At 33.1% G+C, this 16269-nt stretch overlaps 1 protein-coding gene across 3 annotated transcripts; it reads right to left on the bottom strand.

Moving 5' to 3' along the window:
- Positions 1-248: 248 nt before the first annotated feature.
- On the bottom strand, positions 249-8163 carry LOC117925133 (putative clathrin assembly protein At5g35200). 3 transcript variants are annotated; one of them, XM_034844016.1, is made up of 17 exons: positions 8034-8163; positions 7430-7494; positions 7043-7164; positions 6887-6956; positions 6608-6705; positions 4251-4392; positions 4062-4162; positions 3415-3498; positions 3207-3257; positions 3005-3070; positions 2857-2922; positions 2684-2764; positions 2514-2591; positions 1697-1858; positions 1504-1579; positions 1152-1264; positions 249-896 (listed from the first exon to the last, which is right to left on the bottom strand). In XM_034844016.1, the coding sequence occupies exons 3-17, from the start codon at positions 7139-7141 to the stop codon at positions 516-518; spliced, it is 1668 nt and encodes a 555-aa protein (XP_034699907.1). In that variant the 5' UTR covers positions 7142-7164; positions 7430-7494; positions 8034-8163; the 3' UTR covers positions 249-515. The 3 variants fall into 3 exon arrangements, with proteins under 3 accessions (XP_034699907.1, XP_034699908.1, XP_034699906.1); XM_034844017.1 differs by lacking the exon at positions 7430-7494; XM_034844015.1 differs by lacking the exon at positions 8034-8163 and having other exon boundaries at positions 7430-8000.
- Positions 8164-16269: the final 8106 nt, after the last annotated feature.

Here is a 16269-nt window from a genome sequence, read left to right as displayed (position 1 = left end):
TTACTGGGTTGTCTCAGACTGTTGAAATTGTTTACCAGTATTAGCAGTTGTGAAGAATGAATCTGAGAAGAAAGCATCTCTCCTCAACTGTTATAACTCACTTTATGACAACAAGGTGTACATCATCAATGTATAACAGCAATCACAGCTTACAAATCCTGTTTATCTGACTAAATATTCATGAAATATATGCAAAAGAAAATGTAAAAAAGAAACTGGGTTCCTGCCCAAGCACAAAGATGAAAAAATAAGAGTTCAAAAAAATTTGTGTCGCAAAAATCATTATTACCAATCTTGTTCAATGTAAATAATCAATGATCCAAAACGCTCCTTCTCGCTGCTTATTACACAACAAATTTCGTTCTAGCTAATGAACATACACAACATATGGTACACATCAGTTTATCCTTCACATGTGTCTCCAATCTTTGAAATCAAAAACCGGCTCTTCTCCTGTGTTTTTCCTTTTTCTTGTGTTTCCAGAAAGTGAACAGCTCTCTTTCCATGGCATCTGTTTAAATAAAGCCTGAATAAGGATTGTGGGTTTGAACAGGCATACCTGAGCCATAGGGGTGGGCAGTGGCTCCATATGGATTTCCAAAAGGATTTAAAGGCTGTTGTTGCTGTTGACCCATCATCATCATCATCTGCTGTTGCTGTTGCTGCTGCTGCTGCTGCAACATAAAAGCCTGCTGCTGGTTGCCCATTGCTGCCATCTGCACATTTGGTGGTGCAGCCACTGCATTGGAGGCAAAGAATGGGTCGTGTGCTGTTTGCTGCATCATGGGGCCACCCATTGGGACTGGTTGCCATGGGTTGTAGCTTACATTCTGGTTGTTTCTTCTTATTGCATCATCGTATAGGCTATCTAGCGTAAGCATGTCTAGTCCTCCAGCCTTTTTTTTTCATATAAGCAACAAAATATCAGTATACAGCATCAACTGTTAAAACTTTCATTCCCAATGCTTTTCTTTTTTTTGATAGGTAAAACTTTCATTCCTAATGCTGAGAAAGAGAAGATCATTCTTGTTTTCTGAAATGGATAATATTCAGGCAAGAAAAATGGCATTCCTAAGATCCAGTAAATCTATCAACTAGTGAATAGATAACCATCAATGACATATGGGCTGAAATGATATCATGAGAAATACCAGCTTGCTAGCAGCTGTGGCGTTCTCATTTGAGCTTGGAGCGGTAACAAGTGCCAATTCCCAGCCTGTAGTTCCATTGGCTGGGTTAGGACCAGCAGAAGGTGGTGTTTCAGCTGCAGCAACAATGACAAAGAAAAATGGGAATGGTTTCCACACTATAGAACCAAATATTGAATTTGATAGGAACTTAATCTCAGTTGCATAAACCAACTAACATGATCTCAATTTCAACTGGTTATAAATTCCAAGGCCAAAATAAGTTTTCAACCATTAGAGTCCTGGTTGAATTAATAATCATTATACTAGCCCGTGGTTCAATGCATATATTATTACATTATTAAAGTCAACTTACCAACAGGAACAATAGCCAAAGCCATGGCATTCTTCTCATCTAATTCTGCAGTATTTGGAATGGGATCATCTAAGCCCTGGCAACAAAGAAATCCAGTGCTTTAGGAGTGCTCCCAGCCAAACTGGCAAACTGTAAATTTCTCAAAATAAGAATACTCTCAACACAAGGAACAAAAGAAGAAACCGAGGATTACCAACAGATCCGGTGGTTCAACAACAGGCATTTTCACTTTTACTGGTTCAGGTGGAGGCGGAGATGAAGGATGCTCCTCCTGCACTTCTGGGGCTTTGTTGTATTCTATGGATAAGACTACTTTAGGAGCAGCAAGTTTCTCACTAACCACCTGCTTTGTTTCCTAGTAACAATTAAAAGGAAATTGTGGCTTGTTTTAAGTGAAAAATATTAAATAAGATCCTAAACAATTTCAAAGAAAAAGTTCAGGAAATATTAGATTTTGAAATGACTGTTTACAAGATTGTAACAAATTCTACAGAAGGATACATAGAAAAAGAGCAATATGAAAGATGTAAGGTAAAAAAGAGTAATATGAAAGCTTTCACGGCAGTAATCCAATGAACCCATTGGAAAACACAATGGGAAACAAAACAATCATGATTCAAAACAAAGTGTGATTTCATATTCTACATTGCCCTATAGCCTGCAAATATGCAAACACTAATTTATCCACTTGTCTCATCTGCGCAGCTTGGTGTATTGTTGGTTATCCTTAATTATTGACTAAATGTGCTGATGCCTTAATATGTGCTCACTGACAAGATCACATGTGAAAACTTTGAGATACCCTGACCCATAGTCAGCACGTCCATCTAATTAAAAATTTTCAATTGCATCCATAAGTTAAATCAGGACCGCTTTTCATAGCTCCTCATATGACAAAATATTTCTTTGGCTTATCTTTTTGTTAGCAGACAAATAGTAGCGCATGTATATGGTGTCTTTATAAGATCTCTCTGTCCAAGTTTGTTCTGTTTAACAGAGTACTTTCGTACCTGATCCTTGCGAACTGTTGAAGCTCGTGGAGCATCCCTCACATACTCTTCCATGGCTTGTAAAAATGATGCAGGGGGCTTCATCATCAATAATTAAATGACTCAATAAAAATTGGGGGAAAAAGGACTTAAGATACATTCTCGAAAGCTTCCCAAGAGAAATTCCAAACCTGCTCGATCTTAATAAACCTTTCTCCACGTGCAATGTCAAGACTCTTACATATTTCATAAAATTCTGATAGTTTCTCCGCCTGAAATATGGAGATGAGTTAGGAAACGTATAGAGACAGAAATGGTCCCCACATACACCAGGTAACAGTATAGATATTTGAGAGCAAAGTACCTGACTCCCTGCTCTTCGGTATATCTCCAAAGCCTTCACAGCATCATTTCGTTGCATCTCAAAGAACTGTCATGATCAACATCATCATATATACAAGAATTGCTGAATAGCCAAACTTCGCATTTAGAAAGCAAAAGTCATGCCCTACCTTGTCAACCAAATTAACTGTACCATCGCTTATGGCACTGTATATCTTAATGCTTTCCAAAGCGACCTATTTAAATAAAATTTAAAAAAAAAATCAGGACAACAGTCAACTCTAAGTCAATTTTCTACCAAAAGAAAAAAAAAATCTTAAGTCAATTCAGTTTAAGTTATGAATAAGCAAAACTTTTACAAATTCCACTCACCATTGAGAGTGCCAACTGAATCACAATATTATGAACTGCTGCTCCGTGTGGCTGCATAAAAATTTAAAAAATATCCCCCCATAAAAAAAATAATAATAATAAGACATGATGAAAATATCTGTCACCTGCCATTTGAATTTGAAACCCCAACAGTATTACATGTAATGCCAAATCCATATACGCTGAACTATGTAAATCATAAAATTACCTGGCAACCAAGAACACGAAATAGAAGCTGTTGCAAAGCTGGTAGCTGCTCAAGCAACTCAACAGTGTCCAGCTCTTTGGTCCTCTGCATCACAATTTACATCTAAGAATTATCCTGATGATCTTTGTACTTAACGGAGTACATAGTTATGTCTAAAGTAACATAAAACCACATGCAATGCCTAGAACCAAGGACAAAGCATAGGGGAAAAATAACTAAAAAGAGAGCCTGGAGTAGAAGGAAAAAAAGGTCCACAGCTTCAGTAGAGATAAGGCATTAAAAATGCAAGTTGAAGAGCCCGTGGAACAACTTTATGACAGTATGTCATGCTACATCTCAACCCAAAACATTAGCATGCCAGCAGTTAATACTGTTGCCATTGTCATCAAGAAAAAGTGACAGGATTCAAAGGAAATCATGCACCCATATAATTTCTAACTAAACTCAGTCTGACATAAAATCTTCTCCATTAAATATTTTTAGGGCTGCAACAAAAACTTAACATTTTTCGGAAATAGATGAAAATTCTATAATTACTCAATTTGGGAAATGACAAGGCATAATAAGGTAGAAAATAGCAATTAATTCTTGCCAAAAGAAAAGGAAGGAAAGATCATAAAAAAATTTTGACAAAAAAAAATTCTTACAGGACGATCTGTCTCAATATCATACTTCAGCACACGAAAGCATTCCAGCCTCTCCTCCAAGAATAAGGCATAAGTGCGTACCCATGCAGAATAATCCCATGCTGAGCAGCAGGTTAAAATAAATTTCATGTACAAAAGAATTGACCTTTTAAGCATCAAAATGTTCAAGAATGGACAAAGAAAGAGTACCATTTGGACTAGAATCATCTTTGAAATGAGCCAAGTTTAGCATATGGCTTCTACTCCTTCCATAATTAATGAGTTCTTCATGGAATGTGGGATCCACTTCCCTCAAAGCACGATGAATAACAACTAGAGTTTTCAATGCAACCTAAACATCAAGAATAAAGGTCAGTCACCCATTTCAAGATGAGTGAAAAATACAAATTGCCCTTGAAGCATCAATTGTTAAAACATTTATTCATGAGCCCACAAGTCACTGTCTATACAATGATGAATAGGTGATATCAAGTTAACCACAGGGTTAACTAATATAGGGGAATGTATCACGGCCACCACAGACGTCAAATACTGACCACTCATGACAAAAAGGTGTAGGAACAAAAAAGACAATAACATGAGAAACCGCTATGTTTCCAGATAAGGCAATATCATAAAATTTCCTCCTCATTTCAATAATGATTCGATTAGTTAAAAATTCCATTTATCATCTAGGCATACAATAAAGAAATCACCATATCGTTAAAACAACAGGCCACAACCGACACAGACAAAAGTTATAGAATACAGTCTGAACAAAAAAAAGAGTAAAAGGTGTAGGAACAGAAATGACAATAACATGAGAAACCGTTATGTTTCCAGATAAGGAGATCATTATATTGCGAATAATAGGCCAAGATCAATGCAAACAAAATGTACAGAACAACACCAACCAAAAAAAGAGTAGTTGTGGAGCAGAACAAACAATAGCAAGAGAATCTCTTGCTATGAGCAACTAGCACATTAACACCTGAACTACTCTTGCAGCCATTGTTCCTTGACAATCAAACTTACTGGTATCTTTAAGGAATTAAGATGAATGAAACTAGTTATAGTTTACAATCACGTCCAGAAACTTCCCCCAGTAATAAAGAAGGGCATTGTCAACGTGACTAGCTCTGTGAATCAATATCATATCAAAGGTCTCCATTTTAACCTAGTTCCATCATCGGTAAAGTCAAGTTCAAGGCCATGAAATTATATTGTTGATTGCTCCCAATACTTCTAATTGTTAAAACATTCATACATTTTGCAGAAATAATAGTTAATATAAGGTGTGAAGTAGTGAAAATAACATATCTTGCATCATGACGTGACTGCCAGCAGATCTAACTATTGAAACCATTACGATATCATAAATATTAGCTATGAAAGGGAAATACAAAATTTACTTCAAATCTTAACATTGACATATTAAGATGCCAAATTGCAAGTTAGAGAAACCAATGCAGTGCCTTTGTTTGGCTTACAACCCAGATGCAATGTAAGGGTTAACCACACACATATTGATGTATAATCTTATGCACACATCCTTCACACTACTCTTTTCTAGATATATACTACACATTAATTATCGAAAAGTTGGGACCAAGAGTTTAACTACTTGCAGCAGAGAAATATATATATTTTAAATGATTAGGGCGATTAAATGGAATCTGAACCATCTGATTACCTGTGTTGCATCACAAGGTGGATTTTATTCAGAAAGAATAGTGCTTTGAAAAACCTTACAAATCAGATGGTCTAGACTTATGTTATCATGTCAGGTTTTCACCCACACGATCTCTTTAGCAAGGAACATCTAAACATCAGTTTGCACTGAAAATCTGTCACATGATCACAATTACCCAAGCACCTATTACTCTGTTGCCACCACTTGCCTGGTCATTGTCATCAATCTCACACCTCCATCACTCACTTAGGGCCTAATCAGGATGGGGCGATCCTGTTTTCTGATCATTAGAGAACCTATGTTTCATGAAGACCTCAATTGACCATTATAGATAAGGAGGCATTATGGTAAGAAAATAAATAGCCCTTGTATCTTTCTTAATCTGTATCGCTACCTTATTCATAGGCGTGTGGTGTCTGCTTCCCACTCTAAGCAAGGAAGTTAATGAGAAAAATCAAAGATGACTTTAGCCTGTGCAGAACTTGCATTATGAACAGCATGAAGTCCAAAATACTAAGCAGGCTCATTAGCAGTTTGGAGAAGGCTCATCAATTTATAGAAGTTACTTCACTGACACATTCTGTATATTTATCTCCAACCTCTATTTTGTAGAGGTTCACTTGAACTGACTTGTGGCCAGAAATGAAGCTACCCACCAACTTTTCCCTGTGTACATGTCTTGTTTACTTCAACATATACAAGAATGCCAATACATATCAGGGGCCACTCATAAATCTCATCAACATTTTCTACTTCTTAGAATAAAACCTGAAAATTATTTTAATTGTGTTTAATCTCACACTGTAATTCTTGTTTCCTTCAGATCATAGAGGTTCTTTCCCATCACAAAATACTATTGGCTTCAAGGACCTACCGCCCAATTATGTGTCTTGGATAACCGTCTGGCAAGAGCATGGATGCAGTATGCAACATCAGCCCGAGGCCTTGTAGCTGAAATTGCAGAAAAGATAGCTGCAAAAAGGAATAAATTCATAATCAAGCCCATGTTAATCGATTTTTTTTTCTCTTTGAAAGCCGCTACAACTAGTGTCTGTTAAAAAAATTAAAGAAAAAAAAAATGAACAAAGATGCACAGCTGACAATATTTCTACATGTCATTTCCATAATTCCATTTTGGGTCAGTTGGACCTACCTTTAATGTGTTTTTCTTTTGCTGGGCGCTCAACATGATTTGTGGCCTTAACAATGGCAATGTCCAATTCCTGCAAAAGACAATGCCCAACTAAAAAGGCGATAGACATCAATGATTGCAATAGTCATTAACAAAATTATATACAACTAGTAGTACCTTGTAATCACTATTTACTTTAGCCAATCCGACAGTGGTGCTGTCCTTGATGGCTCCAAGTGCCTTCCTCAAGCTCTTCTGTGTCCCTCCTCCAGACATTCCCTCTCCTCGGTTCTAAAATTCTAGGGGAAAAAAAAATCCAAGAATTATATCATATTAGATCCCCCATAACAGTCTTCATCACTGTCAAAGATACAATGAAGCAATCAAAATCGAGAAACATGAGATTAAGACACTGTGGCTTGCATAAAATTGGATTTCATTTGGATCTCAAATTCCCTGTTAACTTGAAAATCTTTCTTTTAACTGTGGAATTGTTTTTCTCAATATGAGACCTATGAATTTTAAATTCAGCTCTATTTAGAGCAAAAAAAAAAAAAAAAATACCAATTTGAAATTTGAGCCTCCAATTCTTGTTCCCCAGCGCCCAATTCCATGTAATCAATCACAGCCTAAAAGCAAACGTGAATCGAAGTTCAATTCAAATCAGTATAACGCAGAATCTCAATCTTCTAATTGGAGCTCATATTAACTCAATTCAGATCTATTAATCACCACAGAAATGACCAAAAATTCATAAAATTGACATCAATATTCAGAAGCTGACTCTGAATTATCATGAAAAAGAAAATCAACGAAACACCGTATCAACTTCAATTCGAAAATCAAAAACCTCAAAACACAAAACCCATCAACAATAAAAACAAAAAGCACAGAATCTCATGCACCCACATCAAAATTCAGCCAAACACGAACCCCTCGTTTGGCTGCTGAAAAACAGCAGAAAAATTCAAAAACAAACTTTCCCTTTGCCTCCCCTAATCTCTCATCGACCAAAACAACCAATTAAGACTAAAATGTAACAGAAACATCAGGAACCAGTCATCAAAGATCTACCCAACCAAACCCGATAAAATGCATCGAACAACAAACGCATTCCCCCACACAAAAACACGACACCAGAACGAGATCAGAGAGAAACGAGACTCACCCAAAACAAAACCCTAAAGGAGGAGGAGAGAAAAAGAAGAGAGAGAAAGAGAGAGCAGAAGTTGAGAGCTTCTGGTTGTGCGACCAAGAAAAGTCGGCAAATGTAAGTATGGTTTGGTTGAGTCGTCGGCGTCTCTAAACATTATTTTCATTATATTTCTATAATAAACAATTTCTTAAATGATTTATATTTAGTTTCTCACTCCGCATTATGTCAGACTACGGCTTTGTAAGAACTTGTACTGCCCCCACTCCAAAGCAGCTTGGGCTCTGATTCTCTGCTTCCTTCTTCCTTCCACTTTTTTCCTTTTTTTTTTTTGGATTTTGTGTAGAAATATAAGGTGATTTTAAAATCATAATTATAAATTTTAAAGAATAATAATAATATTATAAAATTTTATTAATTTAAAAAAAAATCATTTCTATAAGAATTAATACTTTATATTTCATTTCTATAAAATGAAATATTTTAATAACTTTCTATTTAAAAAATAAGTAAAATTCCAGATAATCGAATTGAAAATTTAAAATTTTTATCCAAATAAGAAATGATAGGATGGTCAAATGATGGCCTTCGGATATGGGAATCATGATGATCATAATACAAGTCGATGATTCTGATCGGAGGGATGATGTTGAAGGAGGAAAGGGTTGTAGTGAAAAAAGGACGGTGGTGGTTGTAGAGGACCAATCCTCTAAATAGCAAGTGGCTTTAAAACCACTCTAGTGAGTAGCGATGGATCTTGTTTTAGAACAAGAAAAGTTGCCAGCTAGATAAAGCCGCTGATTTTTTAATCTTATTTACCACATTGCCCTTTCATTTCCATTTTATTACCAAAACGCCCTTACCAATTTGTGGATTTTTTTTATATTTTTAACCTATTGACAGTGGAGATGGTGGGTTCCACCTCCCTGCGCATTCAATGATTGCTGGCATTCATGACTTACGAAATCCCCTGCAATTTCAAGTTTTGAAGTTTGAGTGTCTGACCCAATTTTTTTCCGTTTGATTTAAATTTCAAACGTTCGAATCTTTTTTTTTTTTTATTGATTTTTTTTATTTTAGAAATTGTTTTTTTTCTTATATTAAGAAATAATTTTAAAGCGTAATTTTTAATTAAAAATTATTTCTAATATTTCCTTTAGCTAAATATAGAAAATAATTTATTGTATTTTTTTTGCCCGTCAAAATCATAGGATAATGTTGTAGTTTAGGAAAGAAATAAAAAGGGCATTGGGCGATGGTAGTGAGAATAATTAGTCAACTTAGTCGGCTTATATGACAACATTTTAAGACATTTAAGGTATCATCTTTTGTTAAAAATAATATTAATATTGTCGTTGGTCGTGGGTATTTTATTTTTATTTTATTTTATTTTAATTTTTATGAAACGCTACTAACAATGATGTGGCTATTTCACTAGCCAAATGGTGGGCCATATCCTCGATCTGGACCACTCGTTTGGTAGATCACCACTTTGATCAATCCTTACCTCAAAAAATTTCCAAACGCCCCCTTTTAATTCCAATAATTCAAAATTTTTCATTAATATTTTTTTTTCCTTATAATGAAATAAAGAGGAAAGAAATAGGAAGAAAAAGAAAAAAGAAAAAAAAAATTGGTTTGATGTTTAGGTGGCTTGTGAAAGTTGAAAAAGAAATAAGAATATGTGGAAGTTGATGAGAATTGATAAGTGGGTGGTTGGGCAGTTGGATTGGCGCTGGCGGGAGGGGAGGTTATCTGGTTAAGCAGTGGCGTGCATGGATGGTTTGAGAGTACCAGAAATGAGTAATTTATTTAAAATTAAATATTTGAAGAACACAATCATAATTATTTAATTTCAAAGTCCTTGTAGATAAATAAAACCTATATAATTGAAGTTTTCCAAGTCCAAAGCCGATAGCTCATTGAAGTATTTTTAATTTTAATTGTATTTTAAATTTTTTTAAAAATATCGTGTTGTTAAATTGACAAATAAAAAGGTAATTTTAAGAAATAATTATTTGACCTATAAAAATATATATATATATATTTTAAAATATTTTTAAACAAATGAAAATAAAATTATTTTAAAATTAATGGATCAAAACTCATTTTCATCAAAAATATATATATTTTTAAAACAAATTTAAAATTATTTTTAAAAAATTATTAAATATACCAAAAAAAAAATTGTTTTGTGTTCTATGAAAGATAAAACTATTTGACACAAACCCTAAGATTGTGCTTTGCTTAATTTTCTCTTTTTTTAAAAAAAAGTAAAAGTTATGAATGAAATCCCATAGCCAATACCCAACATGACTTTTACGATTTAAAGGAGAGGGCTGTCATGGGTCGTGTTTGGCTCATAGCCTAAACAGGTTGACATGAAAATTCTTTTGCAGGAATCTTTTGTTCTATTTATTATTCCGAAGGGGTACTAGGTGCTTTATATAATTTTATTTTATTTTTTATTTTTGTCTCTTTTCAATTCTCTTACATCATTAGAAAGATAATTTAGAAGCTCTTATATAATATTGCGTATTTATCAAAGCGCCCTTATACATACATATGAATAAAGAATTTAGCTGCATATATATGAATAAAAAATTTAACTATCCTTCATGGAATGTGCCGTAAAAGAATATGAGTTAGAAAGGGGATCATTAGGACCTATAGGAAAGTACTAGTTCCCTCATAATTCAATTATGAAGTTGACTTAATTATTATGATAGAATCCTTAAAAACATAATATGATATGACAAATTTGAAATTATTATTTATTTAATAATATTTAATTTCACTTTTATCTATCTTTATTTCATATATTATATCTTATAAGCATTTGGGTTGATATCTCTTACATTATACATGACTTAGGTGTATTAGGAGTTAAATGGAAAATCAAAGTCATAAGTTCTTTTGCAAGTTGATTTGTTCATAGCTGATTTATAGACTTAGGCAATCCATTTAAGGTTGTAGTATATTACCTCCTAATCGGAGGGGTGATTGGTTTTAGCCATTGGAATGAGGTTCCCATCATGAATGCACTAGTATGTATGGGTATATATTAAATAAAACCTACGATGAGTCATGATATAAAACTATTTAGTAGTTATAACTTTGTCAAACTACTATACTATATTGTCTTTCAACTTTAAGATTATATTAAGCTTTCGCCCCAAGTTTATAATAACTTTAAGTTATAGATGAGATCCTAAAATGATTATATATTCACTATGGATTAAGCTCGCTATTGATGGAAATTGACAACAATAAGTATTCTCAATAGAGACACTATGATATCTCATGGACTTTGAGATAATATATCCTCTTAGGTAATAATAAGGAAGCATGTTCAAATAAACTATAATCATAGTAGTTCCTTAAGTAGAACTTGACATTAGCTCTTTGTGTGCTAAAACATGTCAATTGATTACACAATATGATTATTTATAACTCAAAGATGGAATGGATAATCTTAAGAGGTTGATAGTTTTTACCTTGTTAGATTATAGATACTAACAGTTCATTGGGAGATCGTATATAGTGGATAGCAAATCATAAACCAAAACACTTTGTATCTCGTTGTAATATACATAGGGTATTAGAGTGCAATCGACTCTTCATAGTGAGATGTTTAGTCAACTTCAAATTTTGGATTCTGAGAGAGCTAATATTGTCCTATGGGTCATAGTAGTCCCCACTCGAGCTCATATACCTAATGACATGATTTATGAAGGTTTGATTGATTCTTGGTTCATTTATGTGCATAAGGACATTTTAATAAATACGTAAGGTTGCACAAGAATAAGTGAACAATATCTCTAAATTGGGTTAATTGATTATTGGAGCCTTATTGAGTTAATTAATCAATTAAGACCCTTTTTGGGCTAAATTAAGTGATCCAAACCTAAAATATGATCTAGTCACTTAAGCCCAATGGGAAGCTTATAAGATTCTAACTTTTACTCTTTTCATTCACTTTCACACGTTTAAAAAGAGAACCTTAGCTTCCAACGTCTAGAGATTTCCATCATCTCATTGCTTAGACTCAAGGACAAGTCATTGGGTGGAAAATAAGTGGGTTTGTGAGATTTCCATAGACTACGGTCACATTCAACAACATTTTTCACCATAAAGAATCAATCTAGGAACATCTAAATCTTGGTAAGCACTTCTAATCTATAGATCTAGATCTTGAAATTGTTTTAAATATTGTTTTGCTTTCATTGCTATGATCTAGATAGTCTTAGAAAGTTTTTGCATGCACTTAATTGATCTAAGGCTTAGGAATAGAATGATTTGGATTCCCAACATCAATATCTCACTAAAGAAAATCAACTATACTCCAATATCCTATGATATTAGATCGAGATAGAAAACTCGAATTCATGACCTACTAATAATTTCATGTAAGCTCTCTATGAATTGATGTTCATAATCTTACAAGGTGAATGTTTTTAACTTTTTAAAATTACCTCTACCATCCTTGAGTCTCAAACCATCCTATAATGTGATAAACTAATATATTTTAACTTAGATTATCTATCAAATTCTACTTGAGGAATTACTATGACCATAGATTTCACATAATCATATATCCTTAGGATCACCCAAGGAAACACGTTGTCTCAAACTCATAAAATATCATGGTTCTTATCTTAAGAATACTTGTTGTCACATACCTTAATTAATAGTGATCCAATCCATAAGGAATACATGACTGCCTTAGAGCCTTTTTTTTTTTTGTCAAAGTTAGTGAAGACCTTAACACTAACTCAATATCCTATCAAGGTTGAGAGCTCAAGCAATACAGTAGTTCGGTGAAATCATGACTACCCAATAGCCTATATCATGACTTACTGTAGATCCTATTCAATATGTAACCATATATACTAGTGTATTCATAATGAGAAATTCATTCTAATGACCAAAACAAGTTATCCATTTAATTAGGATATAGTACATTACAATCTTAGATGGATTATCTAAGTCTATGAACTAGTTATGAATGAGTCATCAACTTGTAAGAAACTTACGACTTGAATCTTTTATACAACTTTTAATGCACCCATGATATGTACAATGCAAGTGATGTAAGCCTAAATGCTCATCATACACAATGCATAGATGGGATAGAGAAAGAGAAAATTGAAATCTTTATATAAATAATAATGAAATCTATTTGTTGTTATATCATGTTATGCTTTTGAGGACTCTATTCTAATAGTTAGTTATGCTTCCTAATAGGTAATAATCGCTTGAAGGTTTTATATACAATTGCTAGATAGTGTTGGCATGAAGTTGAACTTCTTGCGGATATGATTATAATAAACAAAGCCTCCATGCAATAGTAAGTACCTACTTCCAAATTTAGGACCTTAGAATCTTTTGGCCATTTAAAAGTCCTCATGGACATGGATTTTATTGAAATGGATCAATTTTTGCTTTCTTTAATGGCAAACAAGAGGCCCAACAGTATTTTGAGAAGGCTTAAGAGGAGAATAACTAAGGAAGAATCCAAATTGGGAGTGAATCTCAATTATGGATTACACTTAGAGGAAGAAGAGGAGGAGGGATAAGTGTTACTAACGATTTGAAAAAATTCTCTAAAAATGATTCTCTCCTCTTAGAAATTTTCATTGTTTATATTTTTCCTTTTCAATTCTTTATTAACAAACAAGCTAATTCAGATGAAAGAATAGATGCATCAACACTCTCACAACAAGTAAAATAATACAATTTACATGTAAATTTAACAATACTCCTCAATTAAAATTTTCATCAACTTCCAATACTTTAAATACAAATCCAAATACCCTTAACTTCAAATAAAACAAAGCTGAAAATTATTAAACCATTTCAAGGATTACACAATCAAATTTTAGCTCAAATTCTCTACTAATCTACTTAGTAATTTTCTTGGCCAAGATAAACACAAAGAAAATTAACTAATGAAGAGATAAAGAGAATAAAGTAATGACATTAAGATTTAACATGAAAACTCTTTTAAAAAAAAAAAAACCATGGGCCTATGAGAGAACCAAAACATCCACTATAAAGAACAACGATTGAGAACTAGGTTTTCCTAACTCAAGTCTACCAATTGTTCTCAAACCACTTGCCTAACACCTTTCCACTTTAGCTACTCATCTTCTTCTTTTAGAGAATACTTGGAATTCATATCAAATTTGATCTCAACTTCTGGAATCCACACAAAGAAAATGAGTTTTACATCAACCTAATAACCATAAAGAGAGTGGATGGAAGAAACAAATGAATCAATCCATGCTTTAAGAAAAAAAATATCCAATCAAAAATTGTTTTTAAACTTCAAAACGGCTTGGATTCTCTTAGGTAACAACCACACCCACACTTAGAATGGAAGAAGAGCATGATGGATGTGTGTGACGACTGTTGGCATCCTTTCCAACCCTATAATGAAAATTTTGGATTTAAATAGGAAGGAAAACCCTTAATCCAACGATTGGAAATTGCTCCAATTGAAGATAGATTAATCATACATAAATTTAGATCAATCTTGAAACAAGGCGCAAAAATATTTAGCAAAAAAAATCATTACCTAAGTCTCCTAAAGCCTCTTTAATAGATTTTCACTAATTTGAAAAATCCAATTAATTTGATTTCATCCATCCACTACCTCAACTACATACCTTAACCTCAAAGTGTTTTTAACACCTTGAAGTTCTTTATTAGGTAAGTAATTTGAGAAAGGATTTGGGAAAACTGAGTGAGGAGAACGCTTAAGGAGTTTTAACTCGAAATCGCCGACCAACTTAATCAGTCACAATCTCCCCTTTTGACAATTTTGGGATAAATCATTTCACAACACGAATGAGTACAAGCAAGTCCCACCTAGTCTCATACTTACCCACTCAACCTCATACCTTAGGTACTACAAATCCTATAAATAAACTAAAAAATAATAATGATTAGTAACACCTTTATATTATGAATAAAATCATTAGAAGCAACAAGTATTCATAAGATGATATCAATACACCTCACAAAATTTTTTTAACAAAATAGTCAAACAAATGATTTGCATCAACACATGAAAAATAGGTACTCATGTACCACTGTCCAATATCAACAAAACATCCTTCTCCCCTTTTGTCCCAAAAAAGAAGGAAAATCAGTCATCAACATCATATCTAATATTCAAATCAATAAGAATCAAGTGTCAGTAAGATTTTCAATATTCAAAAATCAAATATTCACATATCAACAAGTATCCATATCAACATCCAAAAAATCAACAAGGTACTCATAAGAATCTTTCCCTGACTCCCATCATAAGGTCTTAATCCAAAACCTTTAGAAGGTTCTCTACCATCATGGAAATAGATTTCAAGCCATAAAAATCTACCAACTTGAACTTTTGAAACATGAAAAATATGTTGAATGCAGTCACATGAAAAATGGGGTGTTGGCATAGCTCTAGCATAGCATCCGGTCATCCCATCAACTACACCCTTAATTCCTCATTATACCGGTGGTTTTACAATTAACAATAGCAAAGACTTATATGATTTCATTTATGAGATTGTAGTCCCTATCAATGGTGCAAGCACGTAATGCCATGGGGAGTGGGGCATATTTGACATAAAAGGATATTTGAACCACCTTTCTCAAAGAAAAGTTTAAAAGAGCTCCTTAATTACCACCTAGAAACATGAGAAGTTTATTCATGTATATTTCTATATCATGCCTTCCTTCCATTCATTTCTTAGCTCCCTATTGACCGTTCTAAATTCTTAGAATTTTTCTTAATTGTGATTACTATGGCTCTGTTTGGTTCTCAGAAAATTTGAAGGAAAATGCAAGGGAAAGAAAATACAAAGGAAAAGTAGAAGAAAATAAAAAGTGAAAGAAAATAAAAAGATAGATTAAAAGTTGATAAATTATTATTTTTATTACTTTAAACTCATTTTATTTATTTTAACTTATTAATATAAAGATTAAATAATTTAAAAATACACAATTTTTTAATTAGTTTTAATTATATTTGATTTTTTATGATATTTTTCATACAACCAAATATGAAAAAATCATTTTCTTTTACATTTTTTTTCTTTCCTTAATATTTTTCGAGAACCAATCATAATAACCTATATGTCCAAAGTTTGAATTCCTTCAAAATTAACAGGGTGAGAATCCGACATCTCTTCTTCCATAAAATAGCTTTAAGCTTTTGGACGAGATGGAAATAGAGACTTATCACATGGCACTA

This window comes from Vitis riparia, chromosome 11, assembly GCF_004353265.1.
Source record: "Vitis riparia cultivar Riparia Gloire de Montpellier isolate 1030 chromosome 11, EGFV_Vit.rip_1.0, whole genome shotgun sequence".
Classification (NCBI taxonomy): Eukaryota; Viridiplantae; Streptophyta; class Magnoliopsida; order Vitales; family Vitaceae; genus Vitis; species Vitis riparia.
The sequence above is the reverse complement of the archived record's forward strand: the minus strand, read 5'-3'. Positions and strand labels throughout refer to the sequence as shown.

Excerpts from the sequence above, each read along its gene's own strand:
- LOC117925133 (XM_034844016.1), bottom strand. The coding sequence starts at position 7,141 with ATGTCTGGAGGAGGGACACAGAAGAGCTTGAGGAAGGCACTTGGAGCC. Across the intron at positions 6,957-7,042 it reads AAGTAAATAGTGATTACAAG|GAATTGGACATTGCCATTGT; the intron begins GTACTACTAGTT and ends TGTCTTTTGCAG. Across the intron at positions 897-1,151 it reads CCACAGCTGCTAGCAAGCTG|GCTGGAGGACTAGACATGCT; the intron begins GTATTTCTCATG and ends TGAAAAAAAAAG.